A 27,584-nucleotide genomic window follows, 5' to 3' on the forward strand; every position below is an offset into this window, starting at 1 on the left:
TGGCACATTTCGCTTGAGTTGGGAAATCTGTACTTCAGCTAACCAATTCAGTTAACCAATCGAAGCTTGCTCTGTAGGCGTGTGATTATGACGTAGTGCCTGTTGTTGGTGTCCCAAGGGCAAATCTACTTGCCGACAGCGAAGAACAGCTCATCAAACTGGGCTCGGCTCAGTTTGAAGCACCACTGAAAGCTTCCATCATCCAGGTATAGTTTCTGGAGGAGTTGATGAACTCATCGTGCTGGGTGCACCTCTGAAAGGATCTAGTGGACTGTAGTAAACGAATATAGGCTTTTTAGCCTTCCAAAAGCACATAAAGCACAGCTACTATCTACATAGTGTCCATGTTAGCCATTTAGCAATGAAGCTAGCGGGAATGCCCATGATGCAAATCCACGTCTATTGTGAAGTGAATTTGATGCTCGAATGAAGCGAATTTGATGCACAAATGAAGCAAGTAAACTCAAAATGTTGACGTGTTTATTTACACATAAATATCGTGATTTATTTGCGCGTTCCATGGCATATTTGGCGCTCTCCAGAATTGTATATAGACAACCCAGGTTCATTCTAAAGACGTACCTCTATAAACATTTCTGGAGACTGAGAAATTTTTTTGGATTCTGTTTTTATCTTACCTGCTTCCTGGAACCGTTCTTCACCGGACTAACGGGACAAAATGGTTACAGTGGAAAAGCTATAGAGGTAAGCGGTCAGCTGGTAAGCGCAAAAAGGAATGGCGTCATACCACCCTGTAGCCTTTGTTTAAAAAATGAAATGCAGCTATACATACCAATGGCGACATAATTTGCAATCTCCAAAAAAAGAATATAGGGCTCCATTTTCAGAATGAGCCTATTTTGATTATTTTGGGCAAAATTTCAACCTTCGGCTGGATCAGTTGGCGTTTTTGTGTGGAGTTTGCATGTTCTCCCTGCTTTCACGTGAGTTTCCTCAGGGTGTCCAAAAACATGCGATACAGGTGAATTGAGTAGGCTAAATTGTCCGTAGTGTGTGAGTGTGAATGAGTGTGTATGGATGTTTCCCAGAGATGGGTTGCAGCTGGAAGGACATCCGCTGCGTAAAACGTGCTGGATAAGTTGGCGGTTCATTCCGCTATGGTGACCCCGGATAATAAAAAAGAGACTAAGCCGAAAAGAAAATGAATGAATCAATATATATATATATATATATATATATATATATATATATATATATATATATATATATATATATATATATATATATATATATATATAAATATACTGTATCTGAAAGGCTTCTCAAAAAGTGCTTCTAATGCGTAAAAAAAGGCACTGAACTCCAAAGTGGGCCATATTTGTGTAAAGTGCTCTCTGCATTCCCTGCCAAAGAAAGTCTGATTCGCTTCCGTATCCCAGCTGAAGGGGAAACATGGAGTGTCAAGGACTTCTTTCTTCTGATTGGCAGGTGTTATCCATGTAAGATACCTGTATAATGGTGGTCCTCAGAAATTTTTTTTGACCTTCTTATAAGCCTTCCCATATTAATGTCACTCCATTACCGTAAAAAAACGGCGGCATCTCTGGAAAAACACGACGCCACTGAAACCCCCTTATCATCGGCAACCTGAAAGGAGGAATTCGCTGCTATCAGTTAATGGAAATGACACTTTTTTAAAAATTTCATTTTCAGATAATCCACTCCTTGTCCACTAAAACATCAAAATTACTGTTAACAATATGTGAAGGCCGTATTAAAACTTACTTACTGGTAGCAGTCGAGTGCCATTATAATCGTCTCTTAGAGACACCGTGCCGTTTTAATAGGATTTCGGATGCGTCCTGCACGTTATTATGCCGATATGCATGTCATTTACTGTTGGAATTAGAAAGCTGTGCATTAGAATGGTGAATAGAGCAGTAAACTACCCCCTTCCTGTAGGGTATAAATGTGGCGCTCGGTAATCTCTGCTAAAAAAGAGGCCGCTGTTCAGTCTATTTCCAGCAACTTCTCCTGAAGCTCCAGTGTGTGCCGAGGAATTTGGTTCTGCTTTGGTTCTTAGTTGTGTTCTTGGCTCTTGCTTCTGTGGCGGTTTGATAGAGACCTTGATTACTCTGATTAATGGATCACAAGTGTCTTCTTTGAGAGAAGGATGAAAAGAAGTTAAAAAGAGTGAGATTTCATTCACAGAGAGTGATTACAGTATTTTACCAGCTCTCAAAGCATTACGTATGCCTTTATGCTGCGTCTATGTTATTTCATTAAAGCAGTTATTCAGATTTGACATGGGCACGAGACCGTTTTGTCACACAGGGTGTCGTGTATCTCTCCCAGATCTAAAACACAGAGTTAAATGGCCAGTTAAGATGATGAATTTGCACTTCTGTTATAGAAGCCAGCTGTGCTTGTAAGAATTGAATGCAGGAGCTGCAAGGAACTGAATGATTCTGGTTTCCTTTTTGATCTAATTCCGGATCATAAATGATTTCATTAATGAGTTCTTTAATCGTTTTAATCGAGCTGCTTTTTTATTTATTTTTTTGGCTGATTTACTTCCAAACATCCGGATGGTAAACGCTACTAATCCACATATACAGTACTATACCAGTAACACTCTGGGTTTGTTTTTGTGTGTGTGTGCACAATCAGTGACAACAACACAACAGAAAGCTTTATTGTATATTGATTGTCTTTGTACTATTTCACATTGGCCAGACTCTCTCTCTGATTACATTTCATTTAGACAGCAAGCTAACAAAAAGATAAAACATCTTTTCTTTTGCCGTGCTGGTGCAGATTTAACAGCAGAAAACACTGAATGGTGCTGCAGGAAGCACTGCATTTTAGGACCACGTTCCATTTGCATTTTTGGAAAAAGGTTTAAGAATTGTTAATGGATTAGTTTACCAATAAATAAAAAATTTTAATCCCTTATGTTGTAACAAACCTACACGTCTTTATTAATTGTGTTTCACAACAGGATGACTTACACTCATCGTTAGTTTCCATCCTGTTACAATGAACGGGGACTGAACCTAAAGCTTAAAAAAATCAACATAGGCTTATTCTCAAAAACGTAGCCATATATACATTTCTGGAGATCGCAAATTATGCAGTCATAACTACGTATGGCTGAATTTACTTTTCAAAACGAAAGCTACAGGGTGGTATAATGCCATTTCTTTTCGCGCTTACCAGCTGACCGCTTTGTCCTGTTAGGTTGCCATGTATGTCGGCGGACTTGGGACACAGAGAAGAGTTGACCTTGATGATGGGGTTTAAGTCCGGGGAAGATTGATTTCAGAAAGCAGGTAAGACAAAAACCGAAGCCAAAAAATAAAATAAACAAGTAAATAACAGGGTGAGAATGTGTTAAAATCTGAAAACGAGGTAAAAATTAGGCGAGGGCTTTTCTTTTTCTGGATTGCTTTTTAAAAGACTGTTGGTTGGGTTTATGGAAGTGGGTGAGTGCTGGTCAATCGTTGCTTTTGAAAACACTATTGGTTGGGTTTAGAGTAGGAGGAGGGTGGGTCAGTTGATCGATCAGTCAGTCAGTCATTCAGTCAGTCAAACAGTCAGTCTACAGCGGCCTCTTTAAGTGAGAACAGCAGGGACGAATGACACTCGCGAGAGAAATTTGAGATCTCATAATGCATACTCAGCGGCCTCTGGTGGATTCGCAAAAACAAAAACATAGCTCCTGGGACGTATTTGGCGCTCTCCAGAAATGTATATAGCAGTACGTTTTTAGAATGAGCCTGGGTTGAAAAAAACAAAAAAAACAAAACAAAAGTGTGTTCAGCCAAAATAGTAATATCAGATTTATTTTTAGTTTGCGTTTAACACTGCATATTAGTACTGCGTTCCATTTGCATTTTAGTAAAAAAATGTTTAAGAATCATTAATGGACTAGTTTACCAATAAATTTACATTTTCAATGTTGTAACAAACTTACATGTCTTTGTTTATTGTGATTCAAAACAGGAGGAATTACACTAATCAGTATTTTTCATGCTGTTACAATGAATAAGGACTGAACCCGATGCTTAAAAAAAGCCAACATAGGCTCATTCTGAAATTGAAGCCCTATATACATTTCTGGAGATCGCTAATTTTGCAGCCAGAAGTACCTATGGCTGCATTTCGTTTTTAAAAGAAACGCTACGAGGTGGTATGACGCCATTTCTTTCTGCGCTTAGCAGCTGACCGCTTACCTCTGTATCGACAGCTTTCCCGCTGTTACCGTTTTTGTCTAGTTAGCTCGTCATGTACATCAGCGGACTTGCGATCCAGAGAGGAGTTGACCACGATGACGGGGTTCAAGTCTAGTAAAGAACTGTTTTAGAAAAGACAAAAACAGAATCCAAAATTATAATAAACAAGTAAATAATGGGGTGAGAATGTGGTAATATCTGAAAACGTGGTAAAAATCCAGTGAGGGCTTTTATTTAACTGTTGGTTGAGTTTAGGGAAGGTCAATTGGCTGGGCAGGTCAGTTGGTACTTTTGAAAACACTATTGGTTAGGTTTCGGGAAGGAGGGTGGGTCAGTCGATTGGTCAGTCAGTTAGTCAGTCGACAGCGGCCTCTGGTGAATTCAACGTGAGAACAGCAGGCGCGAATGGCACACATGAGAGAAATTTGAGATCTGAAAAAGCAAACACAGTGGCCTCTGGTGGATTCCCAAAAACTGCAAAAAAACGTAGCTCCTGGGATATATTTGGCGCTCTCCAGAAATGTATATAGAGCTACGTTTTCAGAATGAAAAATCCATTTGCATTTTAGGAAAAAGGTTTAAGAATCATTAATGGATTAATTTACCAATAATTTAACATTTTCAATCTCTTATGTTGTAGCAAACCTATGTGTCTTTATTTATCCTGTTTCACAACAGGATGAATTACACTCATTATTTTCCATCCTGTTACAATGAATGGGGACTGAGCCTGAAGCTTAAAAACTAATAAAAACAAAACAAAAGTGTCTTAAGCCGAAGTAAGAATATCAGGTTTATTTTTAGCTTGTAACTCCCTATCATGTTTTCTCATTCACTGCCTGTAGAGTACTAACTTTTTTGTCATTTGCTCATTTAGTGTTTGACATTGTCGTTTCCGTGACCTTAATACATCCGTCACCCCCACGACATCATGATGTTTGTCCTCTGGTTTTAAAATGTACACAACCCGACAGCATCCAGATGGCAAAGGTGAATATGTGGCAGTGGAGTCAAACGGGATGTGTTCAGAATGACTCATGTGTTGCTGTGCATTAACTGGTCCTCCCCTGGACCGCTGATTGATTTCCTCTTGCGTTTCTGGCTCAATGGGACCCTGTCATCTGATGACTGACCTGATATTCTAGCACAAATACGTAAACAGCAAAAACAAACCCTTCACGGTCATGGTTTTATCAAAGGGTATGTGTTGCTAATGGTGGATTATGGGTCACAAGTATGCCCCCCTCATAAAATAATTAAACGGATAGTTGACGCAAAAATTCAGATGACCTCATCATTTACATTTTCTACATGTGGTTTATTTTTTTCCTTCTGTTGGACACATGAGATGATATTTTAAAGAATGCTGGTTGCAGGGACGCATTGACTTCCATAGTAGAAACAAAAAATATCCAGCATTTTTCAAAATACCTTCTTTTGTGTTCAACAGAAAAAAAAAACTCAAATAGGTTTTAAAAAAAGTGAAATAACGACAGAATGTTCATTTTTGGGTGAACTATCCCTTTTCGTTTTTAGCAATCAGGTGTATTTTTTAGTATGTCTGTACAGTATATTAATACTTTCAATGTAATTTCTTTCTAAAATCAAGTAAATAACAGTTCCCTATTCTCACTTAAAGGAGCTATAATTTAAATAATGAGAAAATTATTGTTTTCAAGATTTTAACGAGGAAGAATCTCACATTATTTTGTGAAAAACAGATAATAGAGAGAATTTTTTTAATTGTATTTATATCGCACATTGTTAACAATTTCCTGTTATCTACAATAACTTACTGGCAGCAGTTCACCAGTAAGTTACTGTAAATCAGTTACAGCAAAATACTGTATTTATATATACAGCAAAGTAAATAGTGCGGTAAATGTATTTAAAGTAGTGTATGTATATCTTTACTGTAAAATATACAGTACTTTTCACAATAAGATAAATAGTGCTGTAAATGTAAATAAAGGATTTTTGCTGTAACTGATTTACAGTAACTTACTGGCAGCAGTTTGAATTGTAAATCGATTACAACAAAATACTGTTTTTACATTTACAGCACTATTTATCTTGATGTATATGTATTCAAATTAGTGTATGTATATCTTTACTGTAAAATATACAGTAATTTTCACAATGCAGCTTCAAAATACAGTAACACACTGCATAACTGCACTGAAAAAAATTATTCAAAGCTGATTCCTCGAATTTACTAGGTTTATTTAAGTTAAGTTGTTGTAAACAATTTATTTGGGCTGAATTTAATCAAATTAAGTTGAACATTACAGATTTTAATTTGTGTAAATTCAACACATAAATTGTTTGTAACAATTTTTCAGACGTCATTTTTTTCCAGCGTGTCCTACGGTAAAATACAGTTCATATTACAGTTAAATACTGTGTAATTTACAAAAATCGTTAACAGTGCACCTTTTATAATATAAACCACACCCTACAAAGTCAAAGTACGCTGTACGACTGAAAACGTTGCTGCTTTCAACCCTGTTGTTTTTCTAACGACAAGGCCAACATAACAATTTAGCTCGAAATTGCAATTTTTAAACAATTAATCAGAGTATTGATTTGGTAGAAAGACAATGTTGACCAAAAAAAAAGATATGTTTCACGCTTTCCCCTTTATGAATATTTAGCTTGTCAGCTTGTGTGCTTTGTCCCCGATGTTAATATGTTTGAGTTCTATTGTGTGAATGCGTGTCACTGTTTATGGGCCCATTTTTTATACACTTGTCATATTCTTTGACCATCGATCTCATGGCTCTTTTTTGTAGTTCATTGAAAGCTAGGGGGTTAATTCAGAGGTCAAGCGAGACTTGCAAGCTGTCAATCTGGCATTGTAAAGTTTGTAAACCTCCTCCTCCCCCCCTTGGCCTTGCCTCTTGTGCATTATTCCTGCACCCACCCCTCTGAATGAAGGACTCCTCCTCTATTCTCCGGTGGGTCTCACTCCTGCTTGGGTGAAAGACGAGCGCATAATTACACATCTGCCCTTTGTTTTTCTCTTTTGGCATTAACATCTCAAACTGGCCTTTCAGCTCTGATTTGAACGGCTCTCTTCTCACCCGGAGAAGTGGAATGTTCTTTCAAAGTTCTGCTTTTTTATTTCATGCTACTTTTTTTGGTGAGAGTTGTTGGTGTGTTGGAGCAGATGTGAAAAAGCCTTCTGGGTCTGGACCTCTCATCCATCACAGCCCTTATACAGCTTTGTTAGTTTTCTAGGTACACTGTAAAAAATATCTCTAAATTGACAGATTTCCATATGTTTTTTTTCACTTATTTATACTTTTGAATTGCATTATGGGACCTTGATCTTTCCTCCAATAGCTTTTGAAGCTTGAAAGTTTGACTTTTGTTGACGTTTTTGTCTAGTTGGTGTTGTAAATTATGATACAAAAACCTGGTAGTAAGCTGCCAATGCATTTTCTGTTATTTTACAAACTTAGTTCTCTATGTATAATTTCTTTAACAACACCTTTCTCAAGCTACACTGTAAAAAAAATACCTGTTAATATTCCACATTTTGTGTTTTCCATCTATTTATGGTTATTACTTTCATAACGGGACCTTGATCTTTGCTCTGTCAACTTTTGATGTTAAAATTCAACTCTACAGCTTAATCAAAAAGTGACTTTTATTGACATTTCAGTAGTTAAAAATATAATGTATAAGAAATAAATGAATCTGTAAAATAACAGAAAATGTAGTGGCAGCTTATTATAAGGTTTTTGAGGCATAATACATGATACCAACCCAGAGGTACCAACAAAGATACCAACTTTCTAAGGTTAAAAGTTTGTCACCATAGAATTATAAGGTTCTTTCTGACATTTTTGTCGAAATTAAGTTATTGACATATTGTTATTAAATGACAACTTATTTACATTATGGGATGTTTTTTATAAGTTATAAAAAGTTTTAAGACTTTTATTTAAAAAACAAATGTTACACACATACTGTTTGCTATATGGAATGCAAAAACTTTGAAGCTCAATATCTCAAAATCATTCAGAACGCAGATAGAACCTTATAATTCCAAGGTGACGAGTTGTCAGAAAAAGGTCTCATGTATGTGATTCAGAAGTATAAATAATAATAAAAAAAAACATGAATCACGAAATGATGTTTTATAAACAAATTTCGGGAAAAACACGATCAGTTTTGACAAGGCTAATCAGGGGCTTCCAGTAAAACTTCCAGTGTCCCAGTAAATATCGCCAGTGCCACCGTAAATGCTTTGGGATACGATTCGCTTTATATACAAGTGAATTTATTAAGAGTGGTAATCTCAGCATAAAGACGTTATACTCTATATGCAACCAAACCAATGCTGGTAAAAGCAATGTAGTTTAATCAAAAAGCAAACTGAGCATGTGCGCAGAAAAAAAATATACCCATGCACCTCACGTACCACTCCTAGATGCTGTGAAACTGCCGTAACAGTTTTTTATGCGGAGGTGTCGGCACGCAGTGAGTTTTGCAAGTCGACAAAACAAAGTTGAAATAATATGATGGTGATCTTATTTAGACTAAGCATGGCTCCTGATAGATTTTTTTTTTTGTATGAAGTAAAAAGGAGGGAGGTAAGGGAGGTAGGGAGGTAAGACTAAATAAACCTAGTTCTCGGCCACGAGTCGGGTCTAAGACAACACACAACAGATAATTCTATGAAACATCTTTTTCTGTGTTCTATAGAGTTGTTTATAAAATTTTATTCTAATGAAATTAATATTCATGCAACAGATTTTTAAAATTATCTTAGCATCATATCAGTTGTGTCTTTAAATTGTTACATTTAGGATTAATTTCTGTTATTTATTTAGAAAAATAATTGTATAATAACAATAATACTTTTATTAATTTATAATTATGAATTATAATCATACCCTCGGCCGGGTCAGTTGGCGCTTCTGTGTGGAGTTTGCATGTTCTCCCCGTGCTCCGGTTTCCCCACAAGTCCAAAGACATGTGGTATAGGTGAATTGGGTAAGCTAAATTGTCCGTAGTGTATGTGTGTGAATGAGTGTGTATGGATGTTTCCCAGTGATGGGTTGTAACTGGAAGGGCATCTGCTGCGTAAAACAAATGCTGGATAAGTTGGCGGGTTCATTCCGCTGTGGTGACCCCAGATTAATAAAGGGACTTTTTTTTTGAGGGGGAGCTGTGCCCCAGTAGAGCTTTATGTCTAGCAATGCCCCATAGGCTAATTCATTATTGACAATCATTTTATTATGCAATTAGCTTAAGACCAAACCCCTATAAATAGTCAAACACGTCATACCTCTGTTTTCTCTCGACTTCAGTATCCCTCCACCACCCCAACTCCACACTATTAAACCCGATACCTACTTAAATATGAGGTGGGAGCATTTTTGGAGCCAGGCTAGACACTGTGGTTGGACCACTGTCTCTCTCTCCATACTGATAAGGGGAATAACACGAGTTAGGGTGTCTTTCCGAGCTCAGAGCCCTCTTCCCATACAGCACGCCAAATATGCTTATTCTATTTAGTCAAATGTCTGTGAGTGTGAACTCCTGAAATACGGAAAACTGTTTATTTTTTACAGTGTACTAAAAAATCTATAAAAATCACTTTATTAAACCACAGAGTTGAATTTTAAACATCAGAACTGGACAGAGCAGAGGTCAACATCCCATAATGCAATTCACAACCATAAATAAACAGAATGTGAATCACAAAATACGGAACCTGTTAATGAACAGATCTTTTTTACAGTGTAAGAAACGCTGTTCGCCGGTGGCATGAAGCACCAACCTGATTGGCTATGTAATCAAAGGAAGTGCTGGTATCAAACATGCCGGCCTGAATCCTTTGAAGATGAATGGTTGCTGTCTTAATTTGTCATGATTAGGGTTTTTAATTTGATTTGCGAACACAAAACACACAGAACAGCGTCGACAGGCCTTCCCGCTGTGCCACGCCAGCAATGGAACGGCAGTATTTGTTTGAAGCACTTAACAGGTGTTGATCGGCGGTCTTTGCTGCAGCTTAGGGAGATAAGGCGTCCCGCAGAGGGGAGAGACCTCAACACGTTTAATGAGGAGCGCGGGAGTCAAGCGAGCCGCCTTCGTCCACGGCTCCGCTTCTGGAGACTGATCAGCATGTTAACCGCTCACAGCATGAGCTAGAGATATGAAAGTACGGAGCTGTTGTCAATGATTTAGTCCAACACCCCTTGACTACGTAGGGATCAACCCTCATCCTTTATGCATTTGGTTTCCGCACTGCTAACCTGCTGCGAGCCACCACCAAAGTGGTTTACTAGTCGTTTACCTCTGAAAATCTCAATTCAGATGATTTTATGGTCAATAAAAGAATAAATAAATGAAACAAAAATACAGTTTTCTTCTTCAGAAGCTAAGTAGAATTGGATATTTTGCTGTTTTTTTTTATGTTTCTAAGGCTAATGATACTACACCAGCCACTGGGGGTATCACTGGTGTTCACAAAATAAAATAAAATAAAATAAACTAAACTAAAATAAAATAAAATAAAATAAAATAAAATAAAATAAAATAAAATAAAATAAAATAAAATAAAATAAAATAAAATAATTGTATTTATTTATTTTTTAAACAAATACAAATTTAGTATTATTTTACACATCTTTACACTCTGAAAAAAAATCTGTTATTTTACGGTTGAATTTCGGGTGCTGGGAAAAAAAATACAGATTTGTTATTCGCAAATCCATTCCTGGACACCCATGGATCTCCACATTTTGTGTGTCTCTTTTATCCGTTAGCACACACAATTATGTTCATGGAGCTCTCTGCTAACAAGCTGATGATCTGAATGTGCTGTGTTAAATAAGTAAGGCATACAGAATGTGTTAAGCGGTGAGTCCTGGGGACAGGAGTTGAGAACCACTGGTATTATTGCAAGTAATTGAAGTTCTCACCTACACTCTGGAAAAAAAAATAAACTTTCATTTTTAAAATAGGTTTTTTTTTGTTCCACAGACAAAATCAGTCACAAATGAAAAAATAAGAAAATGTGAAAAAAAAATCTCAATCAAAAGTCTAAATTTAGAATTCAACGGTTGCAACCATTATAATAAACACAACCAAATTACATTATACTGATTATACAAAAAAAAAAAAAAAAAAAAAAAAACATCTGTCAATAATATCAGTTTACAGCATTAATTAAATACTTTTATTTGCATCTTATTATTGAACAGGATGCCATATGCCGTTACAAAATCGGCGTATTTAAGGTCTGTTTTCTTTAAAAATCAACAATCTTCACTGCCTGATTGAAATACAATATAAAGTGGGTCTCAGAATGTACAAGAAGCACTGCATTCAATTTCATTTTTCCATGTCATGTCTATAAAATATGAACATTTATTTTACCCCAGTATTTTCAATGGAGTTTCTGAACTTGTCTGCTGATCCTGATGGCCGCGTGCATGTAAATGGCATTTCATCTCGTTTTACGATTAAACAACTAAATAAATCCTGTAACTGATCCTGTATCCTGTATCCTGTAAAGTCTATGTAACTGATTATATTTTAATTACATTAAAACATTGATGCTTTAAAAGGAACTGTATAAAATTTTAAAATCACATTAACTATTAAATAAAGGCTGATTTATACTTCTGCGTCAAGTGCACGCGTATGCTCCGGCGCAGCCTTTGCGCTGTCACATAGCCTTTGCCATGGCTGGCGCCGACGATGATGCTGACGGGCACTTCTTAAAAATGTAACTATGTGTTGCAACGACGCGTAGTGCAAGCTTTGTGATTAGTCAGTTTGGTAGCGGTGACGAGTGTGGGCGGTGCTAAGAGTCGTGAACCCGATGGAGTGATTGTTTACAAGTGTCGAGTCTTGTGAAGGAGCTAAGTTATGTTGCGTTACGTGAGTCGTGTCACGTCAGTTCTGTTACCTGAGTCGCATTACGTGAGTTGCGTTATGTCAGTCACGTTTTTTTCTTTCTGCAATCAAATAAAAGCAGAGGCAGGGTTTACGTCGTGGTGACAGCGATGTTTGTGTTGTTAGACGACTACAGAGACTTTTATAGATGGAGGAGAGACTAGTGGTCGCTGTTTCGAGTTGTCCAGAGCTGTATGACTTCACAAATTTTGAATATCACTATATTATCAAATATTACAATTATAACAATATCAACAGCAACACTCGCACACAATACGCGGCTGATACAGTCGTTGCCTAGTGACATTAAAAAAAGCGCACAACACTTATAACTTCGTCAACAAAACAAAACGTAAAATCGCATTTGGTGGGATCGGCCCCAAAGACAATTCTTGTGCTCCATATGTGTACAGTATAGCCTTCAAGAAAATATGAATTTAGAAAATTTTCAATTTAAAATTTGTGATTTTGTTTTTCTAATTTTGGCGTCATTTCAGAAAAAGCCATCAAACTTCAAACGTCTTTTTTATTTTATTTTTATTATTTTATTTTTCTTTTATTTTTCTGGTCAACAGGAGAATTAAAAACTAATGATAAGAAGAAATAACCTTGTAGGCTTGTCACAACAATCAATATATCAACTTATCGTGCAATACTTGCAGATGACCTCAATTATTTTTACCCTTGCAATATAAATTTACAAACTCACAAGTAAAATTAAAGCCATTTTACAATGACATTTACATTCTACCTCAACGATGTCAGTTTATATTTGGACATTTACCTAATAGGACATTTTATAGTAAATACAATAGGACATTTAGCTTTTTAACATCAAATTATAGAATCTAAATAACCTATCGCAACAATTTTTATGACATTAAATCGCACTACAAAAAATCCTTATTGTTACAGGCATATAACCTTGCTCATTTAAATCACAGTGCATTAGCATTTCACCTTTGTTATCTAACCATACACAAATGTTCTATTCAGACCTCTGTTGGATATACAAACAGACCCCTGATGTTTCATAGTCACGTTTACTCGTCTCATAACTACTGCATTTGACAATCCAATGCACACAATTGCAATCCACTACTGTTTTTTTGGAGCAGACATGAGGAAATACCCTGTAATGCAATGATGTATTAAAGGATATTGTGATATATTTAGTGTATCTTGAAGAAACCTAAGGGGGGTGCACACACTGTTTTTAATGGGCTCCTAAGTGGCTCGTTACTGTAGTGACGATGTTTCCCATGAGACTGAGAGTGTGTTTTATGGGAGGCCGTCAGAGGGTGTAAACATGCATCGGAGGAAAACATTTAAAAGATGAGATACTGTATATGATCTAGTCCTTTTTTGGCTGCGGAACATGCGCCGGTCGCTTTAGCATTGAAAAACCTGTTTCCTGTCAGAAATGGATGGTAGCGGAACAGGTTTGGGAGAAGAGAACGACGGCAGGTAAATGGCTTGTTTGTAATGCGGGAGGTGCTTTTTCAGGTCTCAGTCACCTTCCAGCAGAGGGTTTCTATGAAATCTGTGTGAATTTGCTACTGGAAGGAGGAGAGAAAATAATCTGGCTGCTGCAGTTTAAAGGAGGAAGTTTTTATGCCCGAGGAACTCTTCATCGACAGCCAAACACTGACAGTCTGCTGTGGTTTTCTTGCAGGCTCGGAGGTCAATGATGGTTATCTCTCAGAGTGACTTCCCCGGATCGTTGTGACTACAGTGATTTCGACCCAGACATGTGGAAAGCAGAAAGTACAGTCCGAGCCAGGATGGGCTGCTCTGAATGGAGGTCTTTGGTCCTCTGTGGCCTTGTATTCGTCTTGACGGTTGTACAGAGTTCTGACGGTAAGACTTGTTTTATTTTCGGCTCACAATATAGCAAATATTTTGTAAAAAAAAAAAAAAGAAAGCAACATCTTTGTGAGATCATCCCAATTAGTCATAGGTTTCATGCTGTTCTTGAGTTTACAGTTCTGTTTTTTTTATGTGGTGGACGTTTGAAGCAAGACACCATTTCTGATAGCTGGGATAAATAATGGCTGCTTCCTTCCAGACACATAGCCCGAGGTTCTTGGGGAGCTGTGTGCATTAGCACAGAGCCTGCTTTCGTTTTCCTTTTGGTTAAATTAAAAGAAAGACCATACAGTGTTTCCGAGTTTTCCCTCATCTCATCTCCGTCTGTTTACTCTCATGTCCTGTTCTAACTATAGGCCTAAACCCTACAACTGCTCATTATAAACAATATCCTCAAGTAAACACGCCTCATTACACTCTGTCCCTGCCGTAATATCTTTTTAATGCATTTTTATAATTGAATTAAATGGGTTACTGCCATAGCCATGGCTGGAAGTTTGTGCTTGCGCAGAAACTTTGAAAGATTGATTGCTTGAGGGTCTGTTCCCCGTTTCTCTCGAGTATATCCTAGAAACTTCAGATCTCATCTTTCTGATTTCATTTCGTGGGCCGAACGCTGTCTATAAGTTTGTATGGGTCTCATTTGTATTCCGCGCATCTTCTCAAACGACATTTCCTGGTGTTTTATGAAGCCCAAATGCAAAGCAGTGATGAAGTATTGCGGAGCCGTCTTATTGATAGTGTGTCTGCTGTTGAATTCCATGAAATGTGGCTTTGTGCACTTAAAGGAACGCGTCAGGGTTGTATATGCTGAATGCAATATCAGTCTGAGCTCCTGATGCTTATTTGATAATCATATAAGTGATATTACTGCTTCAAAAGAACTTGATGTAACTTGACTTTGAATTTTAAATTTGTAAAAACACATTAAATATCTTATAAATGATGTAAAATCTATGGTAGTTTAGATTTTGTCTGCTGATATGAATGTGTATTGTTGCATTCTTACTGCCATACAAAAACAGACGTTCAGGTAACACTTTATAATAACTTTATAACACATTAACAATTCACAAAACATTCCTGAATAGGAGGAATGACAAAATACAGCATTGTTTCATTTAATAAATAAAAAAAAACTATATAATCACTTAGTAATATAAGAATGTCATCAAACTTTTCGGTGTTATTCAGCAATACACTATTATAATTTTAGATAAGATTGCAAAGGTTTATTTCCCATTTAATACAGCTGTACAGTTTCATTTTTTTGAATTAAAATGAATATTTGTGGCCTGAATTACCGTTGTTCATTTCTCTCTTTTTGTGTAGAATATAACTGAGCCTACAATTGCTGTTTATAAGTGATTTAACAAAACATAAATAGTTTTCACTGTAGATGAGCAGTAGGAATTTGTGTTAATAAAGCATTTTTTAACAGACAAAGTAACTATTACTGCCTGAAAAATAAGATGTTTCCATTTGAATGGTTTATGAATCGTTTACATACTCATTCTGAATGCTCTTAAAAACCACCAACTACTCTTAAATAAGGGTTTGCTTGATTTTACATTACATACAGTTGAAGTCAAAATTATTAGCCCCCCTTTGAATTTTCTTTTTCTTTTTTAAATATTTCCCAAATGATGTTTAACAGAGCAAAGAAATTTTCACAGTATGTCTGATAATTTTTTTCTTCTGGAGAAAGTTTTTGGCTAGAATAAAAGCAGTTTTGAATTTTAAGTTCAAAACCCCTTTAAGCAAATTTTTTTTTTTTCGATTGTCTAGAGAACAAACCACTGTTATACAATAACTTGCCTGATTACCCTAACCTGCCTAGTTAACTTAATTAACCAAGTTAAGCCTTTAAATGTCACTTTAAGCTGAATTCTAGCATCTTGAAAAATATCTAGTAAAATATTATTTGCTGTCATCATGGCAAAGATAAAATAAATCAGTTATTAGAAATGAGTTATTAAAACTATTATACTTAGAAATGTGTTGATAAAATCTTGTCTCTGTTAAAGAGAAATTGGTGGAAAAAATTAACAGGGGGACTAATAATTCAGGGGGGCTAATAATTCTGACTTCAACTGTATGTGCTTACAAATCAATAAAACAGCATTTGTAGCTGTATTTATTACAGCTAATGTAGAGTGATTGCTTAACATATGATGAACTACACTCTTTAAAATGCTGGATTATTTCAACCCAATTTTGGGTGTAATAAGGACTAACTCAACTGCTGGGTTAATTATTTTAAAAATAAATTAAAGGTGCAAGTTTTTGACTCTTCTAAAGCATATACCATAATAAGTTTGCAGATATTTAAGAAACATGTTAAGTGAACATTCTTGTTTATCTGTAAAACAATGCTAAAGTCAGATTTTCTGCTTTGAAAATGTGCGTTACGTGCCAGAACATCTGTCTTTGTTTTAGTCTTTTATCCCGCCCACTGCCAGTATAGCCAATTATATTTTAGCACCCCGGGTTGCCTTTGTGGAAAACAGTGTATTTGATTCATTCAGTAACAAAGGCTCTCAAAGTATGTGTCCACCAAAAATGTGACCTTCGGTGGACAGTAGCAACTCCAAAATCAGAAGCAGATTCAGAGTGCCACACAAGGTGGTTATTATAGCAAATAATATAAATGTTATGAACGTAAACATTAGGTGAGCAGGTTACATTGGCTTTCATTTAGTTTTTGTTTGGCTACGTTTCCATCTACCTATTTTTATGTGCATTTTGGATGTGCGCATAAAAAACTGGTTGATGGAAATTCCAAGATGCTCAAAAATTTTGAAAATGCGCATAAAAAACATATTCGCATAACTGAGGAGGACAAACTTTTTATTCGTTTAGAAAAGATGTGCATGAACTACGATAGAAACACTTTTACTGAACAAATTCCAATATGTGCATTAAAAATGGTCATATGATTTTGTTATGAGATCATGGGATGATAAAAATGTGTGCGAATGGACACACTAGCAGGCTGACTACTTTGTAAAACATCTGAAATGTTGTTTTGGTCATTCTAAAACACCTTAACCATTTCAGTAGTAGGGTTATTATAATATTAATGACCACCAGAGTCAACAGTGTCTGTGCTCCGCGTCTCATGCCTCCAAACGCTCCGCACGTTCACTGCATGTCAGGTTTGTCTTCTCAGGTGCAAGTCATTTATTAAATGAAGAAAAGATTCACACAGCTTCTCCTACTGCAGAAAATTCAGTTTTTACTGTTGATATTTGGCACCAGATAATCAGGAAGTGATGATTTTTTTTCACTTTGACTCGTTGGATGGAAATGCTGCTTTATTCGCACATCTTTTATGCAATAATCCAGTTTCACATGAAGTTAATTCTAATTTTTTGGATGGAAACATAGCTATTGTAACACTGTGTCCGAACAACATGCTACCTGATGAGATACGAAGTAATAAGCAGTTTGGCTGTTTGTACCAAAAAAACATGACAGAAATTTAAGTACAGCCATTCAGAAGCACAGAGTAGTGCACTTACTGCACTCCAACGAAATGGTAAAGTTTATAATCTAATTAATACATATTAAACCTCTTTAACATTATTAAATGTACATGCTGAATCACTGATATGTGTTGGCTTACACTGAGGCACAGTTCTAAAGTTCAAATTCAAACAGTTTTTATTTTTATTTTCAAGATCTAAGGTAAACTATCTGCCGCTGCTTTCAGTAGTGTGACAATAAATGCCAAGTAAAATGGCAATCAAACTCACATTATTAGCATTTAACACTGAATAAAGCACATGTGGTGTACCTGTGTTGATCACAGTTTATTCTGTTGTTGCAAGAAATAAAAATCGTTTCTAAAATATACATTTCGTGTGTTGGTTAGAACAAAAACTCCTTTTAATATGGAAAATATGCCTTCTATCGCGTGCCGTTGCTTAATTTTTAACCTAACTTAAATCAGCCTTAAATCAGCCTTTAGGCTCGATAGTCAGGCTCGCTCCTGTTGGTGTTACTTGTGTGCAGTTATTATAAAGTGTTGTTCAAAATGTGTTTGTGTCTGCATACTTAGTCTTAGATAAAACATGTTTCAAAGTAAAGACCCATTTAGTATGTGAGATTACTTGCTATTAAAGTCAACAGGGCGCATGTTGACTCAGTCATGTACAGTAACAGGGTGCAGGTTTATTGTCTGATAAGTTAATATTATTATTTACCAGCAAGTACAGATTTCCTTTGAACACACATTCACTGGCTTATTTCATGATGGGGCGAGCTAATTTTGAAAGAAAGCTTTTCTTTATATGTCTGGCCAATTTGTCAGTACGGTCTGTGAGTAATATGAGCTGTTCTTTTTTTTTAATTATGCAAGGAACAGAATAATATCCATCCGTGTCCTGCTGCCTTGGGCTCATTCAGAACGAATAGCAGGGAACCGTGGCCTCGAACCAATGGCCACCCGCTTGTATTCATAAAAACACTTCATCTCCATCTTAATTCACATGTGGTCAGCTTCTGTGTGACTTTTCCAGACAGGAAATTCACATCATCTTAACATAAGAGCATAACAGCGCTCCTGGCATCTGCAGGTTTATGACAAAACAAAATTAAAAGGTTTAACTTTTTGCTTTACAAAGAGCTGACTTTCACCTGCCTCTGTTATTTGGCAAATGTATAAGCTCTTTTCATTCTTTCGAGATGTTACTGTGGAACCCGTTTGCAGTCTTGACCTATGAATCCTCCATTTCAACTGGAGTTTTAGCTCACAACTGGAGATTTGGTCAATCATTTTAGTTATTTAAAGGTCATTCCTATTGATTTTTGGAGTGAAAACATGATACGCATAAATACAGAACTGTAGGGCAGTGATTTGCATGTCTCCGAAGAATATCAAAACATAAAATCAGACAGCTTGGAATGAAACTTTCACAGCTAAAGTTACAGCTAAACAGTTGTTTAAATGTACGGTAATTAAAAAACCTCCTTAAAATATTATTATTATTATTATTATTATTATTATTATTATTATTCATTAATTCATTTTCCTTCGGCTTAGTCTCTATTTCAGAGATTGCCACTGCGGAGTGAACCACCTATTATTATTATTATTATTATTATTATTATTATTATTATTATTATTAATTCATTTATTTTCCTTTGGCTTAGTCTCTGTCAGTGGTTGCCACTGCAGAATGAACCACCTATTATTGTTGTTGTTATTATTATTATTATTATTATTATTATTATTATTATTATTATTCATTCATTTTCCTTCGGCTTAGTCTCTGTCAGTGGTTGCCACTGCAGAATGAACCACCTATTATTGTTGTTATTATTATTATTATTATTATTATTATTATTATTATTATTATTATTTTGTATCATTATTAATATTATTATCATTATTCATTTATTCATTCATGCATTTTTCGTAGGCTTAGTCGCTATTTCAGAGGTTGCCACAGTGTAATGAACTGCCAATTATTATTATTATCATTAGTATTATTATTTTGTATTATTATTATTATTATTATTATTTAGAGCTGTGAACCTACACTGGTCTCATGGTTCGGTTCAGTTACGATTATCATGCTATCGATTCGGTTCAGTTCAAAATCTCGTTGCGTCATGGTGCATTGAAGATGCTTTCCATACACAGTTTTCTATTTTCTTCACAGCATCAACTATTGTATTAAAATGTATAAATATATTTATATTTATATACTATATGAAATACAATTTTGTCAGATATATAAACTGTACCTAAACAACACGAGCATTTATAGCAAATAATATAAACAAATATAAATATCCTGCTCGCTTTCTGATCCTTGTCTACCAAGTTCTCTTACACCCCTTTGATTGGTCACACGCTCAACAAAAAGGGCTGCAATTGGCTCTTGCATGCTGCGCTCTTCACAGATGACAGGTGACAATGATAAGCGGCAGCGGCAATCGCAGCTGATCCATGATAGACATGGTGGAGAATATATATATATATATATATATATATATATATATATATATATATATATATATATATATATATATATATATATATGCATTTATTTATATATATATTTATATATTTAATATATTTGTAATATATATTTAATATATTTATATATTTTTACTTTAATAGTAAACGTGTACATTTCATCTGACCTTTAAAATATTCCCAATATTTCAATAGCTTTCCAAATACACCTTAATATGTGGTTATATATGTATTACATTTATTTGTATTATAGAATGTGTCATTCCATGATGTGCACAATTTTTTTTGTAATATATCTGACAATCCTACATGCTCTTGTTAGATTTCAATCATTTCCCAGAGGTTAATATTCCTCCATATATAAGTGTAACCTAAAAAAAATTGAAAAAAAGAAAAATCTTATTTTCTGTCTCCGATGGGCCCCTTATTTGGACAGCTGCTGTCCTTCTTGCCTTCAAACTCTGACTGAAATGAGCTGTCTGTCTCTCTGTCTGAAACAAGCTGTCTGTCTTTCTGTCAGAAATGAGCCATCTGTCTCTCTTACTGAAATGAGCTGTCTGTCTCAACCCTTTAAACGACTCAGTTAAATGTCTGCTGATTAACAGTAAAAAAATGTCACAGAGATGTCTAGAATGCCAGCTACAATATATATACATTAAGTGTTTGTTTGTGTGTTCACAAATTGGTTTGTGTTAAATAGTGATAAATAATACACAACCACTTTAGGTTTACTAAACTGTATTGCATTTGTATATTTTTAGGTTGTTTCCTATCTTTCCTTTCACGGTTTTCATCTTTGTAAATGTCTCTCTGTCTCATCTTCTGTCCTTTTCTCTGTGGCTCTGGGCTGTTGGTCTCTCTGAACTCACACAAAGACAGAATTAGAACATATCTTTCCAGGATCTTTGATTGACAGGGTTGTGCATTTGTCTCTCAATGTGTCAAGCAAGTATTTTAAAGGAAAATAAGTGATTTGTGTTGCGATTTTGAGAATTTATGTCTACTCCAAGGAATGTGGGCGAAACAAAACGTAACTATTTTTATTCATTCATTTTCTTTTCGGCTTAGTCCCTTTAATAATCAGGGGTCGCCACAGCGGAATGAACCGCCATAACCATTTTCAGATATTTTATTTATTTTTATTATATATTGTTTTGTCATTTTATTTTATTTTATATTTTATATTGTTATTGTTTTGTTTTTATTTTATTTAAGTTTATGTAATTTTTTTTTATTTTATTTTGTTGTGTATTGTTTTGTATTTTTTGTTTTGTTTTTTTATTTATTTTATTTTATATTATTATTATTACTTGTTTTGTATTATTTCATTTTATTTTATATATTTTATTATGTTATGTATTGTTTTGTGTTTATTTTATTTTATTTTATGTAGTTGTTTTTTTGTCTTGTCTTGTCTTTTATTTTTTATTTTTTATTTTATTTTATATTGTTATGTATTGTTTGTATTTATTAATTTTTTTATTTTATTTTGTTGTTTTTTTTGGCTTTGTTTTATTTTTAATTTAATTTTATATTATTATTTATTGTTTTGTATTTTTTTATTTAATTGAATTTTAATTTAGTTTTATTATTTTATTTTATTTTGTTATGTATTTTTTTGTTTTGTATTCATTTTATTTTATTTTATTATGCTATGTATTGTTTTGTATTTATTTTATTTTGTTTTATTTAAAATTTTTTGAAATGTATTTTACTTTATTTTATTTTACTTTGCCGGTTTTAAATGGCTTCGAAATCTGTCCAGTTGATAATTGGCCAAAACCCCTTTTAGACCATTAAAATAATGTATCCTAAGCAGCTGGAGCAGGCTTGCAGACCAGCTTAGGCTGGTACAACCTTTTTCACTTGATTTCATTTTGTTTTTTTAACCGAGAATGTTAATGCGCAAGATTCATCACAGATTTGTTTCTTACTGAAGGGTCTTAATAAATGACGTGGATCCTGCTGTGAATATGCGCTATTCTCCGTAGAGATGGACAAGTGTGGACAAGCCTCTCACATGCCTCAAAATCCCATCTGTGCAGTTCCACTCTGCAAGGAAACATTTAAACTAGCGAAACTGATTATCTTTGAGCGGCTAAAGCCAATTCCCTCTCAGCCTCAGCCCTGTGGCTTTTTGTTCCTATCGATGTTCCGTCGATATCAATATATCTGAATTCTCCCTGTATTTAGCTTCTTTATTAAGATCTTGGAGCCAGATCCCAGATCCCTTTGTTTTGGGTTTTATACCTCAGACTACACAGCTCTCTTTGTGTCTCTCTCTCTTTCTTGTCTCCTGCTTTTTGTTTTTCCTCTTACCCAGGGGTTTTCTATCAGACTGAGGGATCAGACTTCCCATAATGCCGAGCGGCCGGGGGGTCAATACGCCCGCATTCGTCTTCACCATCTTTCATCAGCCCTTCTCCTGATCTGTATGATAAGAAAGGAGAACAGTGGGTCGGGGGCAGACCGCTCAGCAAGGTGTGTCTGTTGTCCGACGGCCCCCTGCAGCCGAGCTCTTTAAATCCTCATTAGGATTTAACCGGGAGGAGACGCTGGTTTTAATGGATTAAGCCTCATCACAGCTGCCTCCTGATTGGTGTTTGTCATGCAAAAAATCAAACAAGGCCAGTCACATGTTAGCCGTTACCATGTTTCCTGCTCATCCCGTGAGGTCTGCATGATACAAAACATTGTGTTATTGGCCTCTAATAGTGATTTGTTAGCAGGAAAAGAGAGCTGGCAGAATGGATAATAGTCTACTGGGTGTGGGTGATGAATCCGATGAGCGAGTGATTGAAACTCATTCACGTTGTCCATTCATTAGCTTTGTTTTGCATTTAGCCCTAATCAGCTGCATAAAGCAGATTAGCATAAGACAAGGATTTTTTAACACACTGAAAATCTTCTTTTGGCATTTAGTTGAGGTCGTCCCAGGTAAAAATGACAACAACACAAACATAACTGCATATTTAAGTACTTTGATACTACTTAAATGTACTTTTGGATTATATTTAATTTTGCAGTTTGATCTGAACTACAACGGTGATTTAAAGAAAGTCGACTTGGCTCACTTTAACAGCTTATTTAACAGTTTATCTTAAGTATAACATAAATATATGCCGAATAACTTTAGAACTTCTACAGTTTGGTAATAACCATTTTATTATTCCAAATATATCATCCTTATTTTTTGCGCAAGATAACCTTAATAAACCTAAACTTCATGTAGTAACTAGAACTCATTGCTTTATATTAACTATTACAGGATATATTTTTTACATTTTATAATGAACTTGTTACAGTAAAAACAAAAGCAATCTCATTTGTAACAGAATGTAGTTACACTGGTTTTTGCCTTAATTTGCTCACTGATGTCTTCCGCATAGTCCAATATCATTTGAGCCGTATTATTTACTGTACATTTAAAAAATCTGATTAATTTAAACATTTCATTGCAGTTTGCTATTTTGTGGCTCAGTAATAAAACAAACAAACAAACAAACAAACAAACAAACAAACAAACAAACAAACAAACAAACAAACAAACAAACAAACAAACAAACAAAAAAGGTTACATTAAATTAGAAATGACAATATCTGTGTTAAAGGCATTCGCCCCAACTCTCTCCATCTTTCTCACTCTCCTTTCAAACGGGATGGTTGGCCAAATCAAAGGTTACTATGAGCCCTACTTTGGACATCTCTGATCTTATTTATTGACTTTTATTCAAGTCAGAAATACAACAAACTTAACTTAGGAGCACACAGAATGCATTTTTCCATTCCAATGCAGTACTTTTCCATTGATTTAAAATGTTAACATGCATTTGCTGTGGACACTGGACACATCTTTTGAACACAAGCTACGTTTTTAAAGCGTGTCAAGTTAAAGTCTTCTATAAAATCAAAACTAACCATATGATTTTGTTAGCTCACATTCTTAGTTTTGGGGTGAACAATTCATGTACATGTCATTAAAAAACTAAAATGTTTGCCCCTATAATATTTAATAGAAATCTAAAAATGCACTTCTGTTTTTTTCAACCCAGGCTCATACTGAAAACATACCTCTATATACATTTCTGGAGAGCACCAAACACGACCAAGGAACTGCGTTTTTTTTTTTTTTGCAGTTTTTGTTTTCGCAAATCTACCAGAGGCTGCTGTTTACGCTTTTTGAGATCTCTGTTTGACTGACTGAATGACTGACTGACCAATCATCTGACCCACCCTCCTCCTTCCCTAAACCCAACCAATAGTGTTTTCAAAAGCACTGATTGACCCACCAACCCACTTCTTTAAACCCAACGGACAGTTTTAAAAAAACAATCCAGAAAAAAAAGCCCTCGCCTCTTTTTTACCCTGTTTTCAGATTTTACCACATCCTCACCCTGTTATTTACTTGCTTACTTTATTTTTTGGCTTCTGTTTTTGTCTTACCCGCTTTCTGGAACCGTTCTTCAACGGACCCGAACCCCATCTTCATGGTCACTCTCTGCGTCCTCATTCTCCGCGTCTCAAGTCCTCCAATGTTCATGGCGAGCTAACTGGACAAACTGTTAACAGCGGGAAAAACGTCCATGCTGAAGTAATCGGTCAGCTAGTAAGCGCGAAGAGAACGGCGCCATACTGCCCCGTAGCGTTCATTTTAAAAATTAAATGCAGCCACATGTACTTCTGCCTACATAATTCATGATCTCCAGAAATGTAAATAGGGCTACGTTTTCAGAATGAGCTTATGTTGTTGTTTTTTTCAGTTAAATTGTCAGATTACGTATATATTAAGAATTCGGCGTGGCTAACATATTTAACCACACCCCTCCAACTGTCAGTTTTGACAACAAACAGAAATGGTGAGAAGGAGGAGTCTGTTAGGTTGTAATAACTCTCCCCAAGCTCTTTTCCCGATCTTTCTGAATAAAACGCCTACTTTACTACATCCATTCAGCTCGCAGTAAAAAACAAGCCACGCCCATTATTTTGTCATTTAATATTCTGTTTCTCTTGCAACTGGGTCACTATACAAAAAAAAAGGTTGCAGCTTCTGGTTCATGGGGACTTTAAAGGAATTTTAAGCATGCAGCACTGCTCATCAATGTCATTTCCAAAGCAGTGCACCAATCAGAAGAACTTGAGGTGGGGCAAGCATTGTGATCTTCTGTTTACAATAGCAAGTTTTATTTGACGGTAATATGGTGAATGGGTGCCTTTTTTATCATTCCTGAGTGCTGCGTCTCAAATTTTTCGAAGCGAAGATCTGTTCTTTGTTGATAGCTGCAACAAAATTAATTGTTTATGTGTTGATTAGAATAACACCAAGTATAAGCCTCTTTTGTCTGAAGCCGAAATGCAAAGCAGTGAGGAAGTTGCAATCTAAAAATGCACTTCCTGTTTTTTCAGTTAAATTGTCAGATTACGTATATCTTGGAAATTGGGCATGGCTAACATATTTAACCATGCCCCTCTAACTGCCAGTTTGACAACAAACAGAAATTGTGAGAATGAGGGGTCTGTTGGGTTGCAATAAATCTCCACAAGCTCTTTTCCCAATCTTTCTGAATGAAATGCCTACTTTACTACATCCATTCAGCTCGCTGTAGAAAAAACAAGCCATGTCCATTGTTTTGTCATTTAAAATTCCATTTCTCCAGGAACTGCATCACAATATGGAAAATTAAAATGGTCGCAGATTCCGGTTCATGTGGAATTTCAACTTGCTTGCAGCACTGCTCATAAATGTCAGTTTAAAAGCCATGGACCAATAAGAAGAACTTGAAGGCGGGGCAAGCATTGTGTTCCTCTGTTTACAATAGCAAGTTTAATTTCATGGTAATATGGCAGATAGATGCTTTTTTATCATTCCTGAGTGCTGCGTCTCAGGTTTTTCAAAACAAAAATGTGTTCTTTGTTGATAGCCACTACAAAATTAATTGTTTATGTGTTGATTAGATCTTTTATTAGTGAATATGAATTCTGTAAATGTATATTTTCAAATATCATCTAGTTGACATCACTTTCCTTGCAGTAGCAAGCACATTTTCTTCAGGAGCTTAAGTGTAAGTTGAAGTACTTCAAATTATTTGCATCTTAGCAAGCCGCAGTTTCAAAAGTGCTTCCTTGACACTGATGGCATTAGAGAGAAAAAAGCCTGATCTTCTCAGGGACAGTTTCAGCTGAGAGGACAACTATGCATTGGCTAAATTGACAGTGATGAAGGCCATCTCTGATTACAGGCTCTTGAGTGTTTGCAGGTTTTCCGTGGATGTAGCCCACATGAGTCTGTGCGTGTTGTGTCTGTGTCTCTGGCTCTCTTTTATCTTGTTTGGTGTCAAGCTGCTTGGTGAAATGATGGCTAGAGCAGCAGGAGGTCAGAGCAGACCCACTGAAGTCAGACCTTACACCTTATCTTCTTGTTAAAGCACATATCAAATCTAAACAGAATTGTGCTCTGGAATATTTACGATTCGGCTCTCTGGCGTTTGGGACTGCTTCTCTGTAATCTGCTTGTTTAGGAGATCTTGAGGGGGTGATATCGTGAGGAGATACAGGCCTCCATTATAAGCATCTTTGTTTCACTTCTCTTGTTTTTGTTTCGAGTCTAGAAGATTCAATCAGACCGAGGGATGGAGCCGAGAGATGGGGTTGCGGATTTGCCTCCGAGACGTTCCAGTCTCGGATCTTTGAAAACAAAGATGAAATAGATGCATCGCTGTTACTCATCTCCTTTCTTCTGTTTTAGTTCTCCATCTCTGATCGCCATCGCTGATTTAGAAGTCTGAAATCAAGATGGCAGTGCGAGTGGTGACGCTGATCACATAGACTTCTGTTTTTCCCACATCAACTTGTTTAGATAACAGGTCCTGGTTTCATTTACTTGAACTAAAGTCATTTTAGCAATTACATAGATAATTTAGCACAATATAAAAATTCTGTTGCCTTCATGCCATTTCAATCTTTGCGCGAACTTCACGTCAGTTTTCATTTCATCAACAAAAAAAGATTCATATTAATTGGTATGGTCTCATTTAAGTATGATTTGCTAATGATTTACAATGAAGGGTAGTTTTAGGGGTCGCTTCTAACTTTAAAAATCATGTTTTTTATATAAATAAAATTATATGAATTTGTACGAATTAGCCACTTTTTTGACATTACGTAATACACTCACCGGTCACTTTTTTAGGTACACCTTACTAGTACCAGGTTGAACCTCCTTTTGCCTTCAGAACTTCCTTAATCCTTCGTGGCATAGTTTTAACAAATTGTCATGTTCAAGAAACCAGTCTGAGAGGGAGTTGACACGATGCTCAATTGGTACTAATGGACCCAAAGTGTGCCAAGAAAATATCCCCCACACCATTACACAGGATGGGTCCATGCTTTCATGTTGTTGACAGCAAATTCTGACCCTACCATCCGAAATGAGACTCATCAGTCGGGGCAAGTGGTGTAGTGGTTAGTGCATCGACACATCCACTCCGGTGCTCGCGGCAACCTGAGTTCGATTCTGCCTCGTGGTCCTATGCCGATACTTCCCCTTTTCTGTCAATAGTCTTTACTGTCCTATCAAATAAAGGTGAAAACCCCAGAAAAAAAATGACACTCAT

General features: G+C 35.8%; 1 protein-coding gene across 15 annotated transcripts in view; it reads left to right on the forward strand.

Moving 5' to 3' along the window:
* The window catches only part of adgrl2a (adhesion G protein-coupled receptor L2a), a 192,496-nt gene that overhangs the window by 30,623 nt on the left and 134,289 nt on the right, over positions 1-27,584 (forward strand). For all 15 annotated transcript variants that reach the window (XR_008838502.1, XR_008838503.1, XR_008838504.1 and 12 more), the window contains exon 2: positions 13,792-13,976. Coding sequence is in view for 12 of the 15 variants with exons in the window: in XM_056467668.1 (XP_056323643.1) it covers positions 13,868-13,976 (109 nt within the window). In the remaining 3 variants the exon portion in view is untranslated. The remainder of the gene's footprint in view (positions 1-13,791; positions 13,977-27,584) is intronic.

Source organism: Danio aesculapii, chromosome 11 (assembly GCF_903798145.1).
Source record: "Danio aesculapii chromosome 11, fDanAes4.1, whole genome shotgun sequence".
In the NCBI taxonomy this organism is placed as follows: domain Eukaryota; kingdom Metazoa; phylum Chordata; class Actinopteri; order Cypriniformes; family Danionidae; genus Danio; species Danio aesculapii.